Here is a 26,647-nt window from a genome sequence, read left to right as displayed (position 1 = left end):
CTCATCAGCAGAATTGTGCAACACGCTTTGCTCCATAAAGCTTCCATGTTTGAGGCTTGCCACAGGCAGTAACAAACTAGTGTGAAACCTCTTCCAGAGGAGAGGTTGCAACGGTGAGTTTTATCTCAATTACTGAGCACAAAACCCTTTTCTCAGGGCAGCAGTTCACTTCAGAAAGGGCTGATTCTGAAAGCATTGGAGAAAATACATGAACAACTGTCCTTGTTGTACATGACACCCTCTAGCTTGCTACTTCCTGTGGTCAGAGAGGACAAGTGAATCTTATCTTGACTGCCAGTCCCAACTTGGGTCTGCTTGGAGTATAAGAAGATGCTGAGGTTTACGGACTCAGGAACGAACTGGACAATCAACTGGCAATACCTGTGGAAGACTTAGCACAGAAGGGAGGTGACACCACACTCGATGCGTGTCCTGCCTAGGGTAGAGCTACTAAGCTAGCCCAGAGGGGTGACCTGCTAACACCTGAGGCATTCTGTTTACAGACCTGGTTTGGTGGAACACGAAACCCTGCTGACCAGTAGAGAGTCATCCCCAAGGAATAGACATGCATCTGCCCAAGAGAAAAGCACATGGTTAGAAGTCAGGCTTGGGGCTCCCCAGTCCTGTGATTGAAGCAAGGGATGGGAATCTGGCTAGCCCAGCACCATCTGTACCTCCTTAACCTTTGCTGCCTCCCACGCTGCAGGCTAGAAATTTACTTTCTAGCAGTAACTATGACTCCCAGTTTGGTGAAAAAATAAGAGAGAACATCTGTTAGGATGCTTCCGGAAGAAGAATAAGAAACTTTAGCTTTATTGGGGAAAAAAAGTCATGTGACTGGTCCCACACGTGCCCTGTTGTTTCTATCTGTAATACCGTATGATATGTGGAGTCATAGCAGCCATCTTGCAACCATGTGTAAATAAGCACGGGGACTAGAATAGAAATGTATGTCCTGAGTCCTTATTGATATCTTTTAGTTGTTGCTACCCATTCCTAAATTGCTCCTTAAGTAATGAATGACTAACTGAGGCTCTGGCTATTATATTTCAGGCTTTCTGTTTCTTGTAATCATAGCCATCCATACACTGCATGATATGGGTCAGTCTTACTGGAAAGTCCTGTAGCTCTTCAGAAAATAACACAGTGTGACAGGAAGAGCATGATCTGACTTCTCTGAAGCTCTGTGGTTTTTAAAGTGAGTGTTCTGCCCAAACCCTCACAAGAATGGAGTATGAAAGCACTTGGGGTGGTCATTATAATCAGGTCAAGCCCTATTATAAGCCTTTGGCTTATTTAAATGTATTTAGTCTTCACAACAACCCTCTGAGGCAAGTTTTTTATTGTCCCATTCTAGATAAGAGGAAACTATAGCAAAGGGAAACTATAGGATTTGCCTAAATAAAACCCAAACATAGATTGAACCCAAGCCTGGAGCTGATGGCCTGAGCACCACAGCTGTGATCTCCAGATGAATTAATGCCTTTTGATGGTGCTGGAGGCTTACATTGTAGGAGACAAAGATCATATTCTTGAACATCTTTCTCAGGAAAATACTTTTGGAACACTGTGCAAGAGAAGCCCCTGAAGTAACAAACCGTGCGTTAAAGCCGTGGTTACTGGCTACTGCCTGGCACTTTCCCAGTGTCTTCCACTGCTTGTGGGGGAAAGCTTTGCCCTCCCTGGGGTATTTCGGGGAGCTCACATAAAGTGCCTTGGGGAAAGTCTAGTCAGTCTTTTGCCTTAACATCCAGGGCTAGAGAAGATCCAGCGCCCCTGTGTTGGACTGTCTAACACAAGTGGTTGCAGGTCCCACATCATGGAGATGAGGAGTGTCACCTGTGCCTATAAGCCATTGTCTTTATTTATCTGAAACTGCACCCCTATAACCCAGCCACACCCCCCAGACCCAGTGTGAGAAAGCTCCCAGACTGCATCTGCATGGCTTCGGTAACCCTGGGAAGAAGTGGGATGGCATCCTGGGTGTAAAGATTCAGGCATTACGCTGGCCTGCCCCTGTCACCTGGCAGAATGCACTCAGGCAGTACCCTGGTCAGCCCAGGTTTCCATGGGTTAGGTGCAGGCCTGAGGGACAGAAGCCTTTGCAATGGGTACTCCATGTTCTCACTTCTATGGTATAATTTGGAGCTACATGGACCCTGATGAACCAAACACGGAAGCCATAGAGGCCCTGAACTCTTCTCAGAGCCCAAAGGAAAAGCAGTGGCATTCCAGGGTGGTCCTGGGAGGAGCAGCACCCTAGATCTGCAGGTTCCCCTGCAGATGAAAGGCCAAGCAAGAAGGGCTGTGCCCACCCAGCACTATGAAGCAATCTGACATTTGAGCTCTTCTTTTTTAAAACTGAAAAGACTGGAACACATTGTCGTTCTCTCCATTGAGGAAACTGATGCTGCCATCCAGCATAAGGCACTGTATGTTATGTTTTATAATCTCTCTCTCTCTCTCTCTCTCTCTCTCTCTCTCTCTCTCTCTCTCTCTCTCTCTGTACCTCCCTCCCTCTCTCTTGTCACTAAACAAATTTCTGCATCTCACATAAGTGCCATCTTTTCTCATGTCCCCTCTTCACTGACATCCATTTTGTTTCTACTTAATGGATGACGTCAACAGTACACTACCAAACACCTCGGCAGCTAAAGCTACCTGAAGCTGCCTGAGGGTAAAGGTCTGTGGAGGGCTGGCTGGGGCATTCGGGAGACTCCTGCTTCATGTCTCCAATGACCACATAATGAAGACCATTTGCCCACGGTGTTCCCCAACGCTTCTCTTTATGTTTCTCTCTGTGTGTTGGTATGTATATACACATGTGGGAGTGGTGTGTGTGGCCATACACACACGTGTGGAGGCCAAAGGCTGGCAGCTGGGTGCCTTCCTTTTTCATGTCCACTTTATGTTTTGAGATCTCCTACTGAACCTGGAGCTTGCCGGTTGACTAAACTGTCTGGCTAGCCAAGCTCTGGAACCCTCTTCCAGCTTTCATCCCTGTCATACCTGAGTTTCTCTGAGCACTTTAACCCACTGAGCCATCTTCCCAGCCCCTACGCTGCTTCTAATGCTGGTAAAGCTTGACCCACAAAGTTGTTTGTCTCTCCTTAACTGGCTGAGAAACTTGGGCTCAGTGAGGTTGAACTGCCTTCTCCAAGAGCTGGTAACTGGCTGGCAAGGAAAGCCTGCGAAGAACATGCTCAGAGCTTCAGAACTGGGCTGGGCAGGGGGGTCGGGGTGTCTCCCCCAGGAGGCAGGGTACCACGTGTCCCACCTGTGATGCTTCAAGCTGCTCATTTTCATTTGGTCCCCGTAGCAGCTCAGGAGCCTTGAATGGCGCAGCCTCTATGTGAGAAACGTGGTCTTGGAAAGAAAGACTCCCAGATGCAGAAAGCAGAAGTGACCAGGGGCAGACCACGTAGTCTGGGGAATCTGGAAACCAGGCAATGATGGGGTGTAAGCACAGGGCCACTGTACCAGACAGCACTTGTTCTAGTACTGACCCCAACCCAGGCCTATATGGGCACAGAGCAAAATTCACCCAGCCCATAGAAATGTATATTACAAAAGATAATTGCAACTGCGGCCAAGAATTTAGCACCCGGATCTGAGTCTATTGAAAACCTGAGAATTTCAAAATAAATGGTCAAGACCAACTGGAAACTGATGCAAACCTGAGTAAATCACAACTGGGTAAGGGCCTCGGGATGCTGATCATGGCCCAGCTCTTCAAGGGTTAATCAGATCCCCCAGGGCAGGAGATGGGAGTGAGAACTCAGGAGGAAGAGAAGCTAAGGCGTAGGTATACAGTCTCCCTCCATTGGCTGACGCTGGGGGCCCACCTGCTCCCACACACCCTGATCCATTCACTGAAACTGCTAAGTCAGAGGCTTCTGGGTCAATACCTAAGTGTAAACTGTCTGTGTTCACCTCACCTGCGGACTGAACACGGCACAGCTCCAACCCACCTTTTCATCCAGACTCCTCTAAGCATCTATCTCTGTGTCTCGGAACAGGCACTGCAGAGACCTTGCAGGAAAGCAGGGGCTCTCCTACAGTGTCTGAGAACCAGTGGTATAAATATAATGACCAGGCAGCGACATCTCTATCCTAGACTCAGCCACAGGATATGAAAGCCTTTGGATATCTCAAGGCCTGGCTTCATTCACCTTGTGACCACTTTGTCATGGACCTGTCCACAAAGATGCTGCAGGCATCTTCCTGCCCACGCACCATCAGCCTGTTTACCTGAGTGTGCCCACATTCCAAAGGGTCACCCCTAACTTCCAGGCCCTCTGAGTCATCACCTGACTTTTGCCTCTACTCCACCTGGACCATGACTGTAGACTACCTCTGGCCAGGTCATCTAGGGACCTTCATCATCAGGAGCTACAAGTACAGCTCCTCCATCAGGATAAAACCCAACCCAAGGAGGACCTGTCCTTGGCTCTGGGGGTCCAGGTAGGATTTTCTTATATCTTCATTACACCCACATCCAAGTTTAGTGATTTTTATGTTAATCTCCCTTGTTTAGACCACAGCATAGGTTCTGCCTCTGATGGGACAGAAATGCACAGCATCTGATGGAGTGTAGGGACAGCCCAGGTGTTGGGAGAGGCCTATGGCGCTGCATCTGGTCTCTCTGTAAGCACCATGCAAGCCCAAGCAGAAGCACACACAGCCTTGGTTGCATGGCACGGACCTTGGAGACAAGCCACCCTCAGCATCTGCCTGATGGGGACCATTTGCTCTCTTGCTCTAAAAGCTGAGGGTTGATCACAGATCAAGAAGCAGCCAGAAGGAAATTTGTTTTAAGAAACTTTCCTTTCAATTCCCTAGGACCCAGTTGCCCCAAATACTCTCTTACCATTATGGAGGTCTTCCAGGAGCCGCTCAGCAGCCAGTGACAAAAGGGACCAGATTTCCTCTTCAGACAGAGCCTCACCCCTGACCTGCAGGGCACTGGCAAGTGTCACAGAAGCCGCACTCATGCCTGTGAAGACAGAGTTCCGCAGTGCCTGGGAATGAATGCTCTACCACTCCAGCTACTAGATAGTGCGTGTTCACCCTGTTCTCATTGCCTGCACCTCTGAGTCTCAGGACTGCACCTAGCCCGGCAGGTTGGTGGCTCCTCGGGGAATGAGCAATCAAATGGATCAATCAGCTATCAGATGAAAGGTTGAAGAAATGGGTGAAAGACAAGTGGCATGTAGAAGTACCCCCTCCTCCGGGAGAGCTCTCTACACCAGGGAGTGTCTCTGTCTGGGAAACCAGATTGACAACCATTTTTGTCTGGGATACATGAGTATGCCTTTAGTTGTCAGCTGCCACTCAGAGCTGGCTGCAGTGCCAGGGCAGTCCCTTCTGTCAGCTCTTGCTTGCAGAACAAGTGAGAACCACCCCCTCCCCAAGAGAACAAGAGCCCAGATTTCAGAGCAGGAAGGACACACAGGGAAGCTGGAGAAGATGCCACCACCAAGAGGGTGGCTCTCTTTCCTTCTAGAAGGATCCTCTAAACCACAGCTGACATTTCAACCGGTCCCCCACACACAAAGACACCCTCACTAATCTGCAAAGCCCTGCTGGAGAAGCTGGAAGGCACAGGGCTGGGTCAGGAACCCACAGGCACCCACAGGCACCCCCAGCACCCTGGGGCTAAGCAAAGCTGCTCAGCCCCCTGGGGAATGGAAAGACCGAGCTCTTCCACCTGGACATGGAGGCAGCTTTGGGAGCTCCTGAAGTCACCTGACCTGTGAGCTGTGGTTTGTCACAAAGAATCTGTGAGGGCAACTGGGGTCTCCAGTCAGACAAGAAAGTAGTCCCAGCAGCCAGGTGAATTTCTGATGTGCTAGGTGTTCTGTTTATACCCAGTGGATCGTTACATGCTGTCTTTGCTCATCAGAAGTGTATAATTATATGTAGCAATTAAAATTTGCCAGAGATGGATTAGGACTCAAACCAGGCCCTCTCCTTCCCTTTCTTATTTTCCTCTCCACTCCATTATTTTCACTTTTTGCCTTTTTCTTTTTCCTTTTAAAAGCTGTTACAGAAATATGAACTAAACATTCCCATTTAGCTGTGTGCTTCTAACTCTGTAATCATGGTGAAGGCCTTTTATCAAAGAAAAGGGAAAAATATTTTTATTCTCAGACAGAAAACCTCAAAATCCCAGGGAAGAGACAAAACTAGGGGGAAAGAAAAGAAAAAAAAAAAAAAACTTCAATGTAAGCCTGATATACAGGTTGTAGCTAATTGAGGCTGTCACTTCCATACCGCTGTTCTGAGCAGAAAGGATGATGGCCTTTCCAAAAAATAGCCATGTGTCCTTCATAGAAACCCTGAGCAATGGCCTAAATCTAACACCTTTACAAAAATTAGTTCACAGTGGGTAGTAGATTTAATATAGCACACAAAACTATGTACTTTCAGGGAAGCCAAGGAGCAAAGCAGGGACTAAGACCAGGCAAAACGTTTTGGGAACTTGCTGCCCAAACCACAATCTATAAAAGGATCTTTAAGTGATAAGTAGGACATCATTGAAATTGATTTTTTTTTACTCTGAGAAAAATCCCATGAAAAGTATGAAAAAGCAAATTATACTAAGAAAAAATATGTAAAATCACATATCAGAAAAGACACACACACATATTCAGGTTATCTATTTTTAATCCCTCAGAATTCATCAATAAGAAAATAGATTCAGAGAGAGCTTGGTGGTCAAAAGTTCTTGCTGCCCAAGCATGGAGACCTGAGTTTGAATCCCATGTAAAAGCTAGCTGTAACACAAGAGTCTACAATCACCTGTAGCATGACTAGAGGCACTGACAAGTAAATACTGGAAGTTAAAATGCCAATTAGCCTGGGGTAGGGAGGCAGTGTCGTCTGGGGTGGGGTAGACCCTGCCTAAAACAGGCCCTCTCTTTCCCAATGAGGACCAATGCCAAGTTCATCTTCTGACCTATTTGCACATGCCATGGTAAGTTAATGCCCACACTTACACAGATGAACACTTGGTCAGTGCACAAACACACACAAGAAAATAAACAGTCCAATTAGAAAATGACACAGACATTTCCCCAAAGGTATTTACATAGATACCAAATTAAACCCATGAAAATATATTAAACATCGTTAGATATTAGGGAAGCACAAATTAAAGCCACAATGACGTGATGCTGCATACACGCTGGAATTACTAAGATAAACATTTGTCACAACCCCAAGGGCTGATGAGTATGCCTAGAAACCAGATCTCTCACACTGTCAGTGAGACTGTGAAAAGCACAGGTACACTGGAAAATGGTTTGTTAGCATCTTAAAAATTTAAACACTACACTCCTGCACAAAGGCCATGGCACCACCCAAGTGGCACATTGAACTTTGTCAGAAATGCAGTTGCAAAATCCAAAGCAGGGAATATGTAGGTCAAACATCTGGGGTCCTTAACAAAGACATTATTTAAAGAAAGCAGAGGAAGGAAGGGAGGAGGGAGGAGGTCACAGAACACCGAAGTAAGGACCTTCCCAAATCTTCCTGTCCACAAAAGCAGTGAGAAAATGAGCAGCTCCCTCAGACACCACAGGCTCAGGCCACAGCTATAGCCCTTTCTAATCCCATTCTTTGGCATTTTCATCCCTGGAAATCTCTCACAAGAATTGTTTGTATTGGGGCTCGAGAGATGTCCTGAAGTTAAAAGTATGTAGTGTTCTTACAGAGGACACGGGATCTTTAAAAAATAAAATCTTGAAACTAGACTCAAACAAATAATTGTCTATATGAACCCAATCCAGAGTTCCTCCAGGGCCACAGATATTTTTAAAAATATTTAAAATTATTAAAAAAATTAATCTGTATCAATTATTTAACATTGCAGCTGTCTGTGATTGCAATAACAATCGTATAGATAAGAAGTGAGTCAAGGACCCACAGAGAAGCTGGTAAGAAAATAGTAGCCAAATTGAAAAACCTTTAAACATCTCCAAGAACATTAGAGTCACTTTCATTTGTAGAACTGTGTCTAAGTTCAGAATAATGCACGTGCTCTGCAATACTTAAAAAGATTCTAATTATTTACCTCTGGTTCCCCATTAGACACTGAACAAGCAGGAAGTAGAGGCTAAGCCAGATTTGGGGGCTTCTCAGCAGGTGGATAAAGGTATGCCTTTGCATCACTCGAACCTGTTGGGAGCACAGAGGTCCTTGTGCTCAAAGATAAGCACTAAGGAAACCAAGAATGTTAAACACGGAGGACCTTCTGTTCAAGGAGAGACTTGTATAACCTGTTTTTCCACACTGCAGGTTGGGAATCAAGTGGTTAATAATTTGGTGATTTGCCCTGCCTGTAGGGCCAAGCCATACAAACCTTCCACACTCATGGCCCGAGGTGGCTAATATTCTAAGTGACCTTTGTATTATCTGTATGGCCAGGGGCTCCCCTAGGCTCCCACAACCAGGACCAGAGATACTTAATCATCTAAGTGACCTTTTTGTTATCTTTATAGCCCAGGGCTCCTCCAAGCTCCTCCAAGCTGGAGATGGCTAATAATCCAAATGACCTCTATGCTGTCTGCATGACTAAGGCCATCCCTAGGCCCTTAAGATCATACAAGTAGCCTATCTGTAGAACACATCTTCGTGGAAGAAGTGGCATACACTGTGAGAAGAGTTCTGATGTAATTATGAGTACATGTGCACAGGGGATTGTGTTACACCAGGAAAATTTTCCAAATTATGCTGTACTTAAACATGCCTAAAATTAACGGCCCAGTATCTGACTTTAGAAGTTTGAACCAGCACCAGCTCCTGAGTCATGTTGAACCAGATGGATTCCCTCCTTGCCTCTCTCAGATCAACACTGATGGTGTTTAGACCTCTACAAATATCCTCAGCAAAGCCTAGGAAGACATTAGATCCAGGCATTAAAAGACACCCCTCACCAACCTTAAGAGACACTAAACTGAGTGGAGACCTTGGTGGCTATACATAATAGAGAATGCAGTGCTTGGAAAGAAAGTTCTGGGAAGTAATTAAAGATACAAGCAGTAACAATGAGGAACAACTATGGCAGTCCTGGGGAAAAACAGGAAGGACATTTTTCCACAGGTGCTCATTGTATTATTGAAAATGTTATTTTCAATCACCCTAGAAAAATATGATACAGGTGAAGAAACAAGAAAAGTTTCCTGTGGGGGCTGCAGAGATGACTAAGAGGTTAAGAGCCCTTGCTGCTCTTGTGGTGGATCAGAGTTCAACTCCCAGCATTTACCTGGTAGCTCACAACTATCTGGAACTCCAGTTCTAGGAGATATTTTGGACTCCACTGGTACTATATTCATCTGGTACACAAACACACATTCAGACAGTGCATTCATATACATAAAACACAACAAATAGATCTTCTATTGAGTAGCCCATAAATGAAAAAAAAAATAGACAAGTCATTATTCCTAGGGAGGCCCAGATTATTAGAACTACTAGACAAAGACTTTTCATTAGCTGCTTTAAAAGTATTCACATTGCCACCATAAACTGTGTTTAGAGAACTGAAGGGGAGCCAGGCATGGTGGCACACACCTTCAACCCCAGCATTTGTGGGGAAGAGGCAGGTGGGTTTGTGTGAGTTCAAAGCCAGCCTCGTCTACAGAGTGAGTTCGAGGACAGCCAGAGCTAGGTAGAGAGACCCTGTGACAAGGAGAAGGAGAGGAAGGAGAAGAGAAGGTGGAGGAAGAGGAACAACAATAAGAACTGAGGGAAGCCGGAGAAAGATCCCTCACTAAGCAGAGAAAGCATGATGAGACAGAAACTCTAAGAAGAGGAACCAAAGAGTAAAGAGCGGTAACCAAAATGTCATCAGCAGTAGTGAACTCACAAACAGGGGGTGGAGATTACCGGCTTGGGGGAAACAGAAGAAAAATCAATGAAGAAAGATGAGCAACTGTTCAGTTATCTGTTGGACACCTTCAGCTTCACTAACTTCCTGGGAGCCAGAATCCCTGGGCGTGGAGAAAGATGAGCAGAGAGAGCGATGAGCAGAATCACCCTGAATGTAAGGGAAAAACAAACTACTAAAGGGGCCCTTCAGATGAGGTGACTAGACACTGGATGATGATGACACAGATGTACATGAGAAGTAAGAACTCCAGGAAAGCTAACATAAAAGGTCAATCGCAACCCCTGACTCAAACAGAAGGACAGCGTCCAACATGAAAAAGACCATAGATGCGTGCTTACACCTCTCTTGTTGTCAAGGCTCTGAGACCCTTGAGACCTGAAGCTGTTCTTTTTATAGAAAGTATCAATATCACAGCATCCACACTGACTCAGCCCTGTGCCCACTCCCATACCTGTTCCAAAGCCATCATGGCTCTGCAGGAAGGAATGCATGCATTCCACTTTTCTGTGCAAACATTCTGCCTGGTTCTAGGGCTGCAGCTGTATGTTATGACCTGCCCCAAGAGTTTGTGGGTGCCTTGAACCACCCAGAGTCCTGTATTCCCCGGCAGCCCTTAGCCATAATCCACCACACCAGCTGCCTGTGGGAGACATCCCAGTGGACAGCAGTAGCCTTTGGAGGTCTATTTCACAGCCTCCACTCCAGGCCAGGCCTCAAGAACCAACATGAAGTCATGGCTAACTTTCTCTTCAAATGTGGTTTCAGAGCTACTTGACACTTCCTCTGAACAAGATCTCACACACACTTCCCTAGTGCTTACCAGATGTCAAGCAGGGTTCCGTGTGACAACTGAGTCAACGATTTTAGCCTCACTACAGATGTAAATGGTGCTGTTGTCAGGCCTGCTTTACAGATGTGTGAAGTGAGGTGAAGAGACAGAACAATTTGGCCCACTAGTGTCACGTGGCTTGGGTTTGGGCTCATGTTCCTGATCTCCAGCGCAATGGGCTTTTCCTCCACACTCTGCTGGCTGTGACGATGGCACAAAACACCTCACAGAGCAGCAGTCTGGAACTGGGAACACACCATGACACCTCTGGGCTTCTCTCCAAGTTTCTCTAAATGGTCGGGTGGGCAAGGCATTGCTGTGCGATGAACTAAACGGGGTACTATTAACTATTAAAAGAACACAGGATCATATTACTCAGATTGGTCTGGTCAGTCCGCCAGTGGGGATTCTCTGGAAAAGCATGAAGCCAAGGGGGCTGCTTTGTCCTATGGGTGCACACACACAACCCCATTCTCGTCTCTCACAAACCTCCCTGTATCTTGTCTCCATGGACCTCATTATCTGAGGACTTCTGGAGTCACCTCACAACCTCAGAGCACTCTTTCAATCCTGGGCTCCCTACACGCACCCATATACTCCCAACCCTGTGCATTTCCAGGTTGTTGTGCATCCTGCTTGCCAAGATTCATTTTGGTTAATCTCCAGCCTCCAGCAGCCCTCATCCTGGTTTGGCTCAAGCTAACATTCTGCTACCGGTGGCCTTTAGTGCTTCTCACATGAGCCATGGAAGCAGAAGCTAGAACTTCATCTGTGAGGCTGTCCTGGCACTGCTACCTGAGCTATCCTTTGTTTAACAGGTATTTATTAAGGGCATAGTGTATTTCAAGCTCTCTGAGTAGATAAGTGGCTAGTATAGCACCCTGCCTTTGTGAGGGCTGGGGACAGGCAATGAATAGGTAAGCACATAAAATAACACTGTCTCGTAGAATGACAGGCTGTAGAGAGAAAATGAGGCAAGCTGATATAACAGAGAGAGGGGGTACTTTATCTGAATATCAGGAAAGGAATCTTTGGAAGTGGCATTCGAGCTGAGACTCAGAGGTGGGGTGAGGGGATTCAGAAACAGAACAAATATCCTCAGGGTTAACAGAGTTAACCCTGCATGGCGAAGGTGATGAGGAGACAGAAGACAGAGTCTGGAGGCAGAGTCACAGGGATGAGCAGGAACGGTGTGCATTATTGCCTGGCAGCAACAGGAAGCTTGGCCAGCTGCAAGCTGCTAGCAAATAAAACCAGTGCAGCATGCTTGCAGCAAAGGCTGGCTGAAGCCTCCGTGCCCTGGCCTGCAGCTGGGTGACTAAGGGAAGTTCAGCGCCTTACATCTCCACTCATCTGGACCTCACCAGTCATGTGAGTGCATGGTTTACATCACTGACAAGGCTCACATGGACTTCTGCCCCACCCCCAGGAAGGACATGGGACATGCGTGTGTCCTAAACAACTGCTGAGTGGTGATCACTGGGTGGCTGCTTGTGACTGAGGGTACCTACCGCAGCGAATTCTGCGTGTGTTTGTTGTCAAGCTATTTGGGCAACATTTGCCAGGTGCTGGCTTCTGAAGATATAACAGTCTCTGCTGGCCCTATGATCTGGACTAGACAATGATCTTGAACAGTGAAACTCTGAGAACTTCCCAGGCCCCTCTCCAGCTCCCATCAAGGAACCACAGAGGAACTCTGACCTTGGCCCATGGCTTCTAGAGAGATGTACACCCCTCTGGAATGTTCTGGGAAGAAAGCCTGACCCAGGTCTTGGGGGTCTTTTCTTATCTCTGGGGTTCAGGGTACCGATGCAGAGAAGTAAAGGCATATACATACAGCCAAAGGTGGCAGTGTTGACAATGCACACATCACTGTCTCACGGGGACAGGTGGCCAGGCCCTTCTCCTTCCTCCAGTTATTTTCTGTTACTTCTTCCTCCCTGTCCTCCTAACTTTCTCGGAATCCATGCTGCCTCTCATATCTTCTCAAGAGCCGGCCTTCAGGATGCACTCCCAAGCCCTCTATTATGTCTCTATTTTTTTATTAATTTTGTTTTACGTATGTCCCCCATTATTTTCTTATGGCTGTCATAACAAAGTACCACAAGCTTGGTGACTTAAAACAACAGAACTTCATTGTCATATAGTTTCAGGTACTGGAAAGCTGAAATCAGAGTGAGGGCAAGGCTGCACTCCCTCTCCGAAGCTCTAAGGGAATCTGTTCCTTGCTTCTTTCCATTTCTGGGGCTGTCAGCATTCCTGGGTTTTTGGCCACATCATTCCAGTAGCTGCTCTAGAGTCACACTGTCTTCTACCTGCCCCCATCTTGTGAGCACAGTGATGTATAAGATCCACCTACATAATCTAGAACACTCTGCCATCTCAGATCCTTTCATTCAACTGCATCTACAGTCTCTTCTACTACATATGGTAACAGTCACAGATTTCAAAATCGAGGGTATGGATCTCCTATTTTTAGTTTGTGGAGGAGTACTTTTCAGGTCTTCTCGGGCCCTGCTTTCATTCTCTCTCTCTCTCTCTCTCTCTCTCTCTCTCTCTCTCTCTCTCTCTCTCTCTCTCTCTCTCTCTCCCTCTCCCTCTCTCTCTCTGAAAAAAGCATGACCTGAGCTTTAGACATTGAATCCCCAGCTTTCTGACTCTGACCGTGTGACCTTATGCATTGACATATGCTTTACTTCTCTGAGCCTCAGTTTTGTTATCTGAGGCCTAGGGTCAACAGCCGCTGCATCGTAGAACTGCTGAGATTATATCAAAGCACTGAGAATAGAGGAGGCGTCAGCTCGTCTTGACTGCTGTCTTTTTTCATCTCTGCTGCAACCATCCAGACCAGGCTTTTAAGCATCAGCACCATGAGCTGCTTCCAGAGATGTGACTTTGAAGATACAGTGTTAATTGTTTCAATCTGTCTGCCAGGACTGACGTGCTATATAAACATCCCATTTCAACCTTAGTGAAATGCTTCAACAATCTCAAGGCCTCCAAAACAGACACCCCAGAAGGAACCAGGAAGGGTGTGGGGATCCCAAGTAATTGCAGCTTGAAGAACAATCTTGTCCCCATTCTCTGTTCTGTGACACCCCATCCCCACCCCTGCCCTGGGCTTGTGCCTTTGGAGGGGCATTGCAAACCGTCCACCCATAGCCAAATCAGGATCTGAGTGCCGTTTGCCACAAGCTGAATCCTCCCCTTCTCCAAAGGAAAAGGGTCTTCTATTCCATTCATGCCTGTGATCAAAAGACTACAGACACCAGGGCTCTGCTCCTCCAGAGCTCTCTGTGGTGACTTCTGCATTCCTACGAACAAACACGTGACAGGAGTGACTTACAGAAAGAAAGATTTTCCTTGGGTTTCAAAGGCACTCTCCATCATGGTGAGGATGGCAGCTCTTCCCATGATGCTTGTGGTGGTTTGAATAAGAATGGCCCCCATAGGCTCATATTTGAAAGCTTGGTCATTAAGGAGTGAGCAATGCTACTTGAGAGGGATTAGTAGGTATAGCCTTGTCGGAATAAACATGACCTTGTTGGAGGAAGTTTGTCACTGGGGGTGGGATTTGGGGTTTCAGAAGCCCAAGCCAGGCTGTCTTAGTTAGGGTGTCTATTGCTATGAAGAAACACATGGCCACAGCAACTCGATAAAGGAAAACATTTCATTGGGACTGGCTTACCGTTCAGAGGTTTAGTCCATTTTCATCATGGTGGAAAGCATGATGGCATGCAGGCAGATGTGGTGCTGGAGAGGTGGCTGAGAGTTCTACATCTGAACTGGTAGGCAGTAGGAAGAATGTCACTGGGGCTGGTTTGGGCTTCTGAAACCACAAAGCCCACTCCCAGTGACACACTTCCTCCAACAAGGCCACACCTCCTGATAGTGCTATTCTCTAGTGACCAAGCATTCAAAGCTATGAGCCTATCGGGAGTATTCCTATTCAAACCACCACACAAGCCCAATGCCTACAGATCTGAATCTCCTGAGGGTTCCACACCCTCCCTAGACAACCCCACCAGTCAGTGAATGAGACCTGGAGACATGAACCTCTGGGGAACATTCCAGATTCATACCATAACAAGTCTGTGGTGCCTGGAATCACACCACTGCTGCTTCTCCAAGTGTACCTTTTCTTTTCTGCCCTCTAGGACCCAAGCCCCATGACCCATCCACATTGTGGAGACAGCACTACTGTGACATGACTTTGTGCAAGGATGCTCTTGAACTGATACTTCTCCATCCATTAGGCTGAGACCACAGCTCCTATGTCACAGGTTAGACTGGACAGATAGAATGAGCTGGGCAGAGAATGGCAGCTAGTGCTGCCCAACTTCCCACCTCTCTCCTTGGTGCTCTAAGCTGGATGGCCTCCTTAGCCAATTGTATCCAGCCAGAGGTGCAATTTAGAGCCATTTGAGGTGGCATGTCTCCTATCCCCAAGTCTTTTACATACTACCTCTTGTATTTGTTATAGTCTCATTGACTTAAGAAAAAGTTCCCCCCATGTAAATGCATTTATTCCCCCAAAGAAACCATCTGTTATTATAGTAATGAGAAACTTGTATCATTAGATATAATGAGAAGGAAATTATAACCATTTTTTAATGTATTGAATTCATGACAGGTAATACACTCCAGAGGCTCTGAGCCTGGGGCCTGGTCTTTTCTTTTGAGAGGAGCAATTAGTTTGAGAAATGGGAAAAGTCTATGATTCTAAACATACTGTCTTCCTGACATTATCTGCAAAAATTTAAAGTAAAATGTCAGAAACATAACTCAAGAGTATTAATACAGCTTTTGTTCTACCTGAGCACAAACAATCCTGCCTGCTCTTAAGCTCCACTGCAGCCTTTCCAAAGGTTTGTGGGACTGTTTCTGTGTCCTCAGCATGAGCTGCCTGAACCCTCAGCTGTCACACTTTATGCTAATGAGTTGTGGGGAATATAGTACTTGACAGCTTTCAGAGTCTTCTTCCACTTGTGCCATTTCCATGAAAACGCTTTAAACCAAGCAAGGCAAAGAAAGTGAAATTTAACTGCTGCATGATTACAAAAGTCACATGGCTATAAGAGGGAGGGGTAGACCTGTGAGCTAACGAGAGTAGTTAGAGCTACCCCTGTTTAAGTTGCCATCCATTTTATTTAGGTCTTGAGTTTAAAAAATGGTTGTGTACTGCGCCTTTGAGTTAAGCTTCAAAGTGCTATGTTCCACCAATCTAGTAATTTATATATGAAAAGAACCATCGCATCTGGCATTTGATTAAAGTTCAACTAATTCATGTCTGTCGGGAAGTTGTTCTCTAAAGAGCAAGGCTGAGATTCCAGTTAAGAGAGAATTTCCAAGAAACTTAAATACAGGAGAAAGGAGAGAAATAAGAACAATGAAGGAAACTGAAGCCTCAGACATTAGCTGGCCCTCAGAGAAACAGAATCAACCAGCAATGGGAGTGTGTGTGTGTGTGTGTGTGTGTGTGTGTGTGTGTGTGTGTGTGTGTGTGCTTGTGTGAAACTGATTTGTTATGAGGAATTGACTCACACAACTGTGAAGGTTGAGAAGTAACATGATCTGCCATCTACAAACTAGAAACCTGGTGTGGTAATCCAGCCAAGTACAAAGGCCTGAGAACCAAGAATATGGATCATATAATTTCCGGCACGAAACAGAAGGTGGGCTCTTTCAGTTGAAGCAGTTACACAGAAAGAGATCAAATACCTCCTTTCTGCACTCTTCTTTCTATCCAGGTCCTCAACTGACAGGATCAGGCCCATCCATAGTGGGAAGGACCTTCTGCTTCTCCTCAGAGTCCTCTGATTCAAATAGAGACACCCTTACACACTGCCAAAGTGATGTTTAATCATCAGTGGCCCAGCCTAGTCAACACATAAAATTAACTGTTATATCGATGTTGTAGAATACTAGTTCAAGACATATTGCACCATTTATACTGGGGAATATTTTTTTAATGATGGAAAGATGTGTTGCATTCTTTTTATGTTGCATTTGCTTAACTCTGTAAAGCTGTGTTATTTTGCCTGCCTAAAACACCAGATTGATCTAATAAAGAGCCCAAAGCCAATGGCTAAGCAAGAGAGAGAAATGGGTGGGACTGGAGGATAGAGAGTATAAATAGGAGGAGAAATCTAGGGACATGATCAAGGAGTGAGAAAAAGAGAAGGAGAGGAAGACACCAGGGGCCAGCCACAGAGTAAGAAGGGGGGGGATCTAAAATAAAGAAAGGTAAAAAGTCCAGAGGCAAAATGTAGTTGAAGAGAAATCATATATTTAAGTTAGAAAAGCTAGCTAAAAAAAAAGCCAAGCTGAGGCTAGGAATTCCTAAGTAAGAAGAAGTCTCCATGTATTTATTTGGGAGCTGGGTAGTGGGCCCATAAAGAGTTAAAAAAAATACATACCTACAATTACAGCAAACAGTAAACAGCATAATGTCTAGCTAGACAAACATAAGTGCCCACACTAAAGGCCTGTTCCTCCCCTTTCATAATATCGGCAGACTTTCCCACGCTGACACTACAGGATAAAGGGGAACTGTAAATGCGGAGCAGATTATCCTAGAACTGTGTACAGCAGCAAAGTCTCTATCTGTTCTCTTCAGAAGAGAGTAATGGTAGAACAAAGATACTGATGTATAATAGCTGAGCAGTTTCCAAATTGGTAACAGACACCAAACACAGACCCTCAAAGCTCAAAGAGCATTCATTAGCACAAACATACATGGACATATCATATAGAAAGTACTGGAAACCAAACAAAGAAAATCCTGGAAAACACTAGAGGAAAATCACAACTTACCTACAATGGAAAGGATGAGAATTATTATTGCGGGTCAATAGGATCTGGATAAACAATCAGACCGAATAGATGTTTATTCAGGGAGAAATAACTCACAACATAGACAGGTGAACACCAGCAGGTTCCTGCTCCCAAGGATGCCTCTGCAAGTCCTCCTGTCCTCCGGTAGCTTGCTAGAGAGTCACGCTCCTCCTCCAACCGAGTTCCGCCCCTGGCTCCACCCCCCAATGGGCGTGGTCAGTGCCACAGAAGGAGACAAAGTGAATATCCCACTACAAATTATATTGGGGTTCCCTTCAAAAAATGCTCAAGCAAAAAGATAATGGACCAAAATATCTAAAATCCTGAAATAAGACCACTCACAACTTTTTATGTTCCTTGTTCTTAGTAGATCTGTGAAATTAACTGTTCAGATAATAATGGCAACAAAGGATTGGGTCATCATACACTGTGAATGAATAAAGTGAGTGACAGCCAGTCATAAAGACAGGGGAAAACTAAGATCATTGGCATCCAACTACGTCTTTATTGTTTAAAAGCGGATTCAGGTACACTGTAAATTTTTATTGCAAATGGTAGCATAACCACTAGAAACATTCGTAAAAAGAAATCTATTTGATACGGCAGAGGATAGAACCTTATTAATGGAGCCTTATAAAAAGTTCAAGAATGATTAACAATAGTATTACAATAGAAGATTTAAGAAGGTAAGCACAGGAGAGAGCCAAGTTATAAGCACAGTCATTGCACAGTGTATCGATTATCGCTTCAAATATAAATGGTCTGATCGTAACTGAAAGGAACTGACAAATTACTTTTAAAAAAGGGAGGGTGAAACCCTACTACATTGGCTATAAGAAACATACTTCAAACATAAAGGAACAGATAGAAGAGAAAGGACAAAAACTAAATTAAAAATAAAGGGATGGAAATACATCATACTAAACACAAATAAAAGAAAGCTGTAGTGATTATTATCATTTCAGAGCAAGGAAAACTGTCAAGAATGCTGCACAGTGACAGGGGTCAGCACTCCAACAAGGCACACAAATCCTTAATACAGAAGCATTTGACAGAAGAGCATCAAAGCATTTGAGACACCCTAGTCAGAATGGTCATCATCAAAAAACAACAGCAAAAGGAACCCTTGTATATTGCTGCAGAGAATATAAATTACTGCAGCCGTTATGGAAATCAATACAGAGGGTCTTTAAAAAACAAACTAAATTTAAAATTGCTATGTGATCCACATCTGGTCATATACCCCAAAACATTTCAGTCAGCATACCACAGTGATATGAGCATGCCTACATTTGTTGCAACACTGCCCAGTAGTCAAGTTTGGGAATCAATTTAGATGCTGTCCTAGTTAGGTTCTCTATTTGCTGCAACAAACACCATGACCAAAAAGCAAGTTGGGGAGGAAAGGGTTTATTTGCCTTACACTTTCCACATCACTGTTTATCATCAAAGGAAGTCAGGGCAGGAACTCAACTAGGGCAGGTTCCTGGAGGCAGGAACTGCTTACTAACTTACTCAACATGGCTTGCTCAGCCTGCTTTCTTATAGAACCCAGGACCACCAGTCCAGGGTTAGCACCACCCATAAAGGGCTGGACCCTCCCACAATGGTCACTAATTGGGAAAATGCCTTACAGCTGGATCTCATGGAGGCATTTCCTCGACTGAGGTTCCTTCCTCTCTGATGACCCTAGCTTGTGTCAAGGTGACACACAAAACCAGGCAGTACAGATGCCTGTCAACAGATAAATGAGTAAAGAAAATGTGGTATCGAAACACAATGGAGTTTTATTTGGCCATAAATAAAAGTGAAACTACGTCACTTGAAAGAAAGCAGGTGAAGCTAGATGTATAATGTTAAGCAAAATAATCTGGGCGAGAGGGGCAATGGGAAAGGACAATGAAGGAAAGACACATAAGCATGTTTTCTCTGATATTGAAAATCTAGTTTTATATATGACAGAAGAGAGACTGTCCAAGAGGCAGAAGGGGACCAGCAGGAGGCAGAGGGAAGAACAAGAGTGGACAATGGAAGGGTAAATATGATAAAGGACAGTGATATGCATGTATGAAAATGTCATAAGGAAGCCCAATCCTTTGTATGCTAAATACACACACTCACACACAGAGAGACACACACATACGTGTGTGTGCGTGCCCTCTCTCTGTGTGTGTGTGTGTGTGTGTGTGTGCGCGCGCGCGCGCGCGTGCTCATGCATGTGAGCTCATACAGGAGGCAAAAACTGGTACAACTGCAGTGGGAAATAAACAGTGCACTATTGCAGCTGGAGATGTCAACACTGCTCTATCAGTAATTAACAGATTCAGAAGGCAGAAAATCAATAAAGACGTAGTTAAACTGAGTGCCTCATCCATCAACTGGACCCAACTGACACCTATAGACTACTTCATTCAGCAGACTATATATTCTTTTCAGGCTCAAATGGAACTTTTACCAAGATTTGCCACAATTGTACACCACAGAACATACTTTACAAATTTACAGAAATCATTCAAATATGTTTACAATGGGATTAAACTGTAAATCAGTAACAGAGGAACTGGAGAGATGGCTCAGCAGGTAAAGCCACTTTCTGCACCAGAAGGAGGGCTGGAATTCAGAGTCCCAGCACCAAGTAAATACCAAGCTGGCATGGCAGTCTGCCTGTAATTCCACCTAGACTAGCTAAATTGGTGAGCTGAGTTCAGATGAATACTCTGCTTCAATATATAAGGTAGAGAGTGACTGAGAAAGACACAGTCACACACACACACACACACACACACACACACACACACACACACACACACTTGCTGTAATAACAGAAAATATCTTTAAAATCCTCAGATGTTTGAATATTAAAAATCTCATGGAGCAAAAATTTCCCAAGAGAAAAATTTTAAAACATTTTAAATTATTCATTTTAAATTATTTATTTATACAGTTTATTATGCATATGGGTGTTTTGCTTGTGTGTACTTCTATGCACTGTGTATGTGTCTGGTGCCCACAGATATCAGAAGGCATCAGATTCCCTAGGACTGGCGTTACAGATGGTTGTGAGCTGTCATGTTGGCTCTGGGAATCAAACCTGGGTCTCCTGGAAGAGCTGCCAGTACTCTCAACAGCTGAGCCATCTCTCCATCCCCAAAATACATTTTAATTAAGTGAAAATGTGTGAGATACAATAAAAGCAGTGCTTATACAGAAAGGTGTAACATTGAGTGTGCAGTCTGGGAAAGAATAAAAACCCGAATCCATGTTGTATGTCCCATGTAGCACACAACAGGAAGAGGAATGTGAACTTGAATAAAAGAGAACAAATAATAAAATTGGTAAAAGTCATTATAGTCAAAACAGAAAAACAACAGAGAAACCAGACGCCTGTAGGATTCTATTTCTTCAAATAGAAATAAAATTGATGAATATATAGGAAAAAGAAGCCAAGAAAAACAGAAAAGATATAAATAACAAAATCTAAAATGAAAGGAGACATTGCTTCTTATTCAATGAACAAGTTTCAAGACACAATTTAATAACTCGGGTGTGCAACATTCAAAAAATCTATTAATATAACTCATCACTTCCAGAAGCTAAAGAAAAATCATCTAATCACATCCAATTATACAGAAAAGGCATTTGTAAATTCCAAGCCCCATACATGATTTCTCAGATAATCAAAAGTAAAAAGGAATTTTCTCAGAATGATTTCAATAACAACAACAGCAAAAACAACAAAGAAACACAGCCAGCAACCCATGGGTTTATCAGCAGATGAATAGATAAGCAAAATATACAATGCTCATACAATGAAATATCATTAAGCCATCAGAAGGAATAAAATAATGACACATGCTACAGCATGTCTGATCTTTAAAAACCTATATATGATTGCTAATTTTACTCAGAACATAAACTAATTATAATATCAATAATTGTTAGCAACTAAAATATCCTTTGTCTGGTGAATGTATATACATATTGTGGTATAGTCATATCATAAAATACTACTGAGATATGTGTAGCAATGTAGATGAATCGGAAGGGCATTGAGCCAAACAAAAAATGCCATTTTCAAATGCTCGTGCATTGTGTAATAAGTTAAAAATTGTGTTAGCAAATGGGGCTGCAGCCTGGGCCCTCTCATAACTCCCATTTAATCTGAGGATTAAATTTATTTGGATCTTTTTAGAGTGATATATTGAAATTGAAACTACAATCCCTCAAATCCATCATCGATTTATCATCACCTAAAGAATGTTTCTAAATGGTACACAAAGCAGCATGGACAGGAGGGTGTCGCAGATAAGTGATGTAGATGCACCTGGAGTTTGAGGGCCCAGAAGCAAGATAAACACACACTGAAGGACAGATTCCTGAGGAACAGGGCCGGGTAGCTCTGGCAGGCACCCCCAATACAGAGAACATAATCCTCCTTCCGTCAGCAGCAACAGCTAAGGAATAAATCTCTGGTTGAGGGGACACATGCAGGACAGAGGCTCAAGTGGGTTCTTGCCCTGTCATAAACCCCATGGGATCAAATCTTGTTTTAAACTATTCTTCCAGAACTACAGTTATCTCATTCAGCCAAACTTACCCACTCAGAGTAGACTAATAAACAGTAGTGGCTAGAGAAGAACAGCCTAACTGTGTGAATCCCACTGACGCCAGAGATCTCGTTTCTGCCCAGTCAGGCAGTGTGAGAGCTGAGAGTGGGAGCCACAGAGGCATTTCCCAGCATTCCATGTTGTAAGGCTTTGGAAGAGAAGGTGCTAGGTTGTCTCCTGGACTTCATGCCATCACCAACTGCACTGTTTCCAACAACCCTGGGCAAACACAGCCACTTTACCTCCTGAAGATAGAAGAATAAAGAGGTGTATGGCCAAGGCAAGAAGAGACTGGCAGACAATTCATAACAAAGCTAGAAACAACCAAGAGCAAAATGAAGACCAAGTTTCCACACAGTCCTCAGAGAAGACATCCACAGAGGAAAGCTGTTATGCCAGAGCAATCATGAAGCATGGACACTCACAAGGAACTGGGAACCACTAAGTAGAATGGCTAGACAAGCTCTGGGGTCAGCATGGAATCGGACCCTGCTTCACTTCAGAAGAGCTATGCATTCTCTTTGCACAGTAAATCACCATATCAGTTGTATGCTAATTCCTTGACAAACGCCATTTACTCATGAACACTGGGCATGGGTGAGCACAGCAAACAGCGGTTATAAACATGCAAAACCATGGCTTGAGAACAGAAATGACTTCACAAGTAGGTTGCCTTGGGACCTACACGTTGTGTGTCCTTATCCCTTCAACTCAGAGCAGCCACAGAGGCATCCACTGATGTTTGCTAGAAATACAAATGCTGGGTGTCCCAGACCTCCTAGTCAGAACTTGCATCATAACCATCTGGTGGTTCGTCTGCATATTAAAAGTTCAGGGTGGCACTTCTCTGTATCCCTGTGGTGTGCTTGAACGAACCAGGTGCTGCAGTCAGCTGGAATTTGGAGGTAGGATTGCTGTACTGTATTCAAGTAGACTGAAAACCAGAACCAGTCAGTGGTTTGTAGAACCTGGAAAACAGCTTTCTTAAGGGGGAAATTTACAGGATTCATCAGACAAGGAACTTCCAATAGAAGTCAAGTCAAACTTTCTAGTAGCAAGTGGACTTAGGATGGATATGCAGAAAAGGAGACTCTGTGGTGAGACAGTGGCCGAAAGGGTCAGATACTAGAGACCTGGGAGGGGAAGAGATGTCTTCAAAGTTGTTTCACACATATTCCCATGCCAACTATGAGCCTGACCATACTCCATTCGCCTACCAAACCACTCTGCGGCTCCTGCAACCCTAAGTGAAGGGGTACAACTGATAGGGGGCAGAAAGGGCAAGGGAGTGCCCTAGACTCTCCAGAAAGGTCTGTACTGCTTTGCACACATGCCACTGTATAGATAATACACCTTTTAGCAAGATGCAATACCTTCTTCTTCTTTTTTTTTTTTTCTTTAAACTGGAGGACAAAGTCAGCAGTACAAATGGAAGTATGCAGAATAATCAGTCAAAAGAAATCCTGTGAGACTAACTATTTCAGTTCATGAAAGTAATGTGTACAAAGCATGGTATGGCAGACTCAGAAGTCTAGATGAAGAGAATTCAGAGAGATGCCCTCAGCTCTCCTCTCCCCACCCCTATCAGGGATTTGCTGATTGGGGGAAGGTCAATCAGTTCTCTTCAAGAGAATAGGTGCCAACTTCCTCTATTTAATTTTAGTTTTCTTTTCTGTTTTTGTTATTGTTGTTGGGTTTCTTTTGCTTGTTTTGGCAGAGGTTCTCACTCTGCCTAAAATGCCCAGTCCTCTTGCCTTCCTAATTAGGAGGATTTCATGTCACAGCAACTAGGTTACATTTAATTTCAGAATCGTCTTTTTATCATGTGCTTTTCAAAGAATCCAGCTGTTTTGTGAGGTACATGGTTGGCCCAAAAGAGAGAGGTTATCCTGACTCTCTGCATGCACATCCCATTCCTATCTCAATTCATCACTTCCCCATCACTGTGTTCTACCTTCGGGAAAGTCCTCTGGATCCTGAAGGAGGCTCCAACAAACTAGTAGAAGCCAATCATTCTATCCCCCAGGAAGGATTATGTGCATGTGTGCATGTGTACATGTGTGCATAGGTGTGTGCACTCATACACTTGAGTATGCATGCATGTAGAGGATAAAGGCCAGTGTTGGATGTCTATTGCTCTCCATCCTTTTGTCTTACACAGAGTTTCTCACTGAATCTGGAGATGGCTGATTCAGCCAGACTGGCCAGTCAGCAAGCCTTAGAGATCTAACTGTGCCTTTCTCTAGCAGTGAGTGTAGGCACATGCTGCCTGTCATGTTTGGCTTCTTATATTGATGGAATCCAAACTAAGGACTCATGCTTGCATGATAAGCACCAAACCAACTGAGCCATCTATCTCTCCAGCCCAAAATGTCATGGGTTTGGGTAGGTGATTGTTAAAAAAAAAAAATCCATTATGCAAATCAAAACCACTCTGAGACTCCATCTTACACCAATCAGAATGACTAAGATCGAAAATGCCAATGACAGCTTATGCTGGAGATGATGTAGAGAAAGGGGAACACTCATCCATTGCTGGTGGAAATGCAAGCTGCTGTGGAAATCAGTGTGGCAATTTCTCAGAAAATTAGGGATCAATCTTCCTCAAGACCCTGCAATACCACTGTTGGGCATATGCCCAAAGGAGGTACACTCACATCACAACAACATTTACTCAACTATGTTTATAGCAACATTATTTGTAATAGCCAGACCTTGGAAACAGCCTAGATGCCCCTCAACTGAAGAATGGATAAAGAAACTGTGGTATATTTACACAATGGAGTACTACTCAGCGGTAAGAAACAATGACATCCTAAAATTCACAGGCAAATTGGCAGAACTAAAAAAAAAAAATTAAGTGAGGTACCTCAAAACCAGAAAGACAAATATAGTATGTACTCACTCATAAGTGGATACCAGACATAAAGCAAAAGATATCAAGCCTACAATCTATAATCCCAGGGAAGCTTGAACCCTCTTCCAGAAACAGATGGAAACAGATAAAGAAATCCACACCTAACCAATGGGCCAAGCTCCTAGTGTACAATTGAAGGAGCGCTAATATGAACAAAGGAGTCAAGATCATGATGGAGAAACCCACAGAATCAGCTGGCAGGAGCTAGTGAGAGATCACTGACTGAGGTCTGACAACTGGGGAACCTGCATAAGACCAAACTAGACGTCTTTAATATAGGTGACAATGGTGTGACTGGGACAATATATGAAGCCACTGGCAGTGGGTCCAATATCTAACTAACACTCATGCACAAACTGACTTAGTGGAACTCATTCTATATGGAGAGAAGATACCATGCCCAGCCTAGACAGGGATGTGGGGGTGGAGAGGTGTCTTGGTCCTGCCTCAACAAGATAATGGGAGAGACTTAGTAGACTTCCTAGGGGAGGTCTTACCCTCTCTTCGGAGCACATAAGAGGAGAGCAGAGGGAAGACTAGGAGGAGAGGAGGGAGGGGGAACTGGGATTCAAATGTAAAAAATAAATTAATAATAAAAAGAAAGTAAAAATATCCATTACCCAAAAATTGGTATAGAAACCTCTGATTAACTAGGTTATAGTAGCACTGCAAGTTGTCAATCAGGTCTGCTATTTCGACTCCTGCCAACCCAAATTCACATCAATGAACACAGAGGTATAAGGGGTATGTTTTTAAGCAATAACCAAAACAGTCATTTCTGGAGAACACAAATGTCATTGTTTCCCGAGAAAACACACTCTAATTGCTGTAATATGGCTGTTGTTGCCCCTTCTTTGCAGATGTGGAAACTGAGTCTTGGGGAATTTAAAACATTGCTTCAATTTGCACAGAAGCCAAAGAGCAAGTAATTCAGAGAAGGAAGAGCCTGACTCTAGTTCATGTCTTCTCTTCTGAGTCCTTCATTTCTGCTTAGAAAACAAACACCAGATTATCAAACTCCAGAAGAGGCCTAGAGTAAATAATGTCCCCAGTGTCACTAATGCAGGACTGGGCCCAAATATATCCTAATTCCCCCAGCCTTCTCTGTCATACATTCTCACTTTCCTTGATTCAGATTTACAGGAGAAAAAAAGAGCCACGCCCAGCAGTACCTGTGTCCTTTGTCAATGGCTGCATCCAGATGTCTCTACAAACGGGTCTAGGCCTTCAACTTAGAAAAACTTCCCTGCAGTACACAGGTTCACTGGGCTACAACTCTCCCTCCTGAAGGAGCAGCCTCAGTCCAGCCCAGGCTGCCTTTGTTTACTGTTTGTCACTAAGCACTCGCTGCCCAGTGAGTAAGTCAATAAGGTCCCTCCGCCTTCCTGCCACTCTCTGCCAGTAACTGGCATAGCCACACAGCAGTCTTCTCAAGGCCAGTGGGCCCAGAAAGCAGTAAGAGCTCAATCGGATTAGGAGCCACTGAAGGCTGTAGGAGCTGGCTCAGAAAGGCTTTTATCATGACGTTGCTTTATCACCTGCTCAATAAAAGAAAGATCCCT

The 26,647-nt window shown here is 44.3% G+C and overlaps 1 protein-coding gene across 1 annotated transcript in view; it reads right to left on the bottom strand.

Moving 5' to 3' along the window:
- Frmpd2 (FERM and PDZ domain containing 2) overlaps nt 1–26,393 on the bottom strand; it is a 98,532-nt gene extending 72,139 nt beyond the window's left edge. The window contains exons 1-4 of the mRNA XM_051202593.1: nt 26,258–26,393; nt 4,871–4,996; nt 3,278–3,435; nt 506–571 (exon numbers count right to left, since the gene is read on the bottom strand). Coding sequence (XP_051058550.1) covers nt 506–571; nt 3,278–3,435; nt 4,871–4,996; nt 26,258–26,282 — 375 coding nt within the window. The 5' untranslated portion in view covers nt 26,283–26,393. The remainder of the gene's footprint in view (nt 1–505; nt 572–3,277; nt 3,436–4,870; nt 4,997–26,257) is intronic.
- Nucleotides 26,394–26,647: the final 254 nt, after the last annotated feature.

This window comes from Phodopus roborovskii, unplaced genomic scaffold, assembly GCF_943737965.1.
Source record: "Phodopus roborovskii unplaced genomic scaffold, PHOROB, whole genome shotgun sequence".
In the NCBI taxonomy this organism is placed as follows: domain Eukaryota; kingdom Metazoa; phylum Chordata; class Mammalia; order Rodentia; family Cricetidae; genus Phodopus; species Phodopus roborovskii.
The sequence above is the reverse complement of the archived record's forward strand: the minus strand, read 5'-3'. Positions and strand labels throughout refer to the sequence as shown.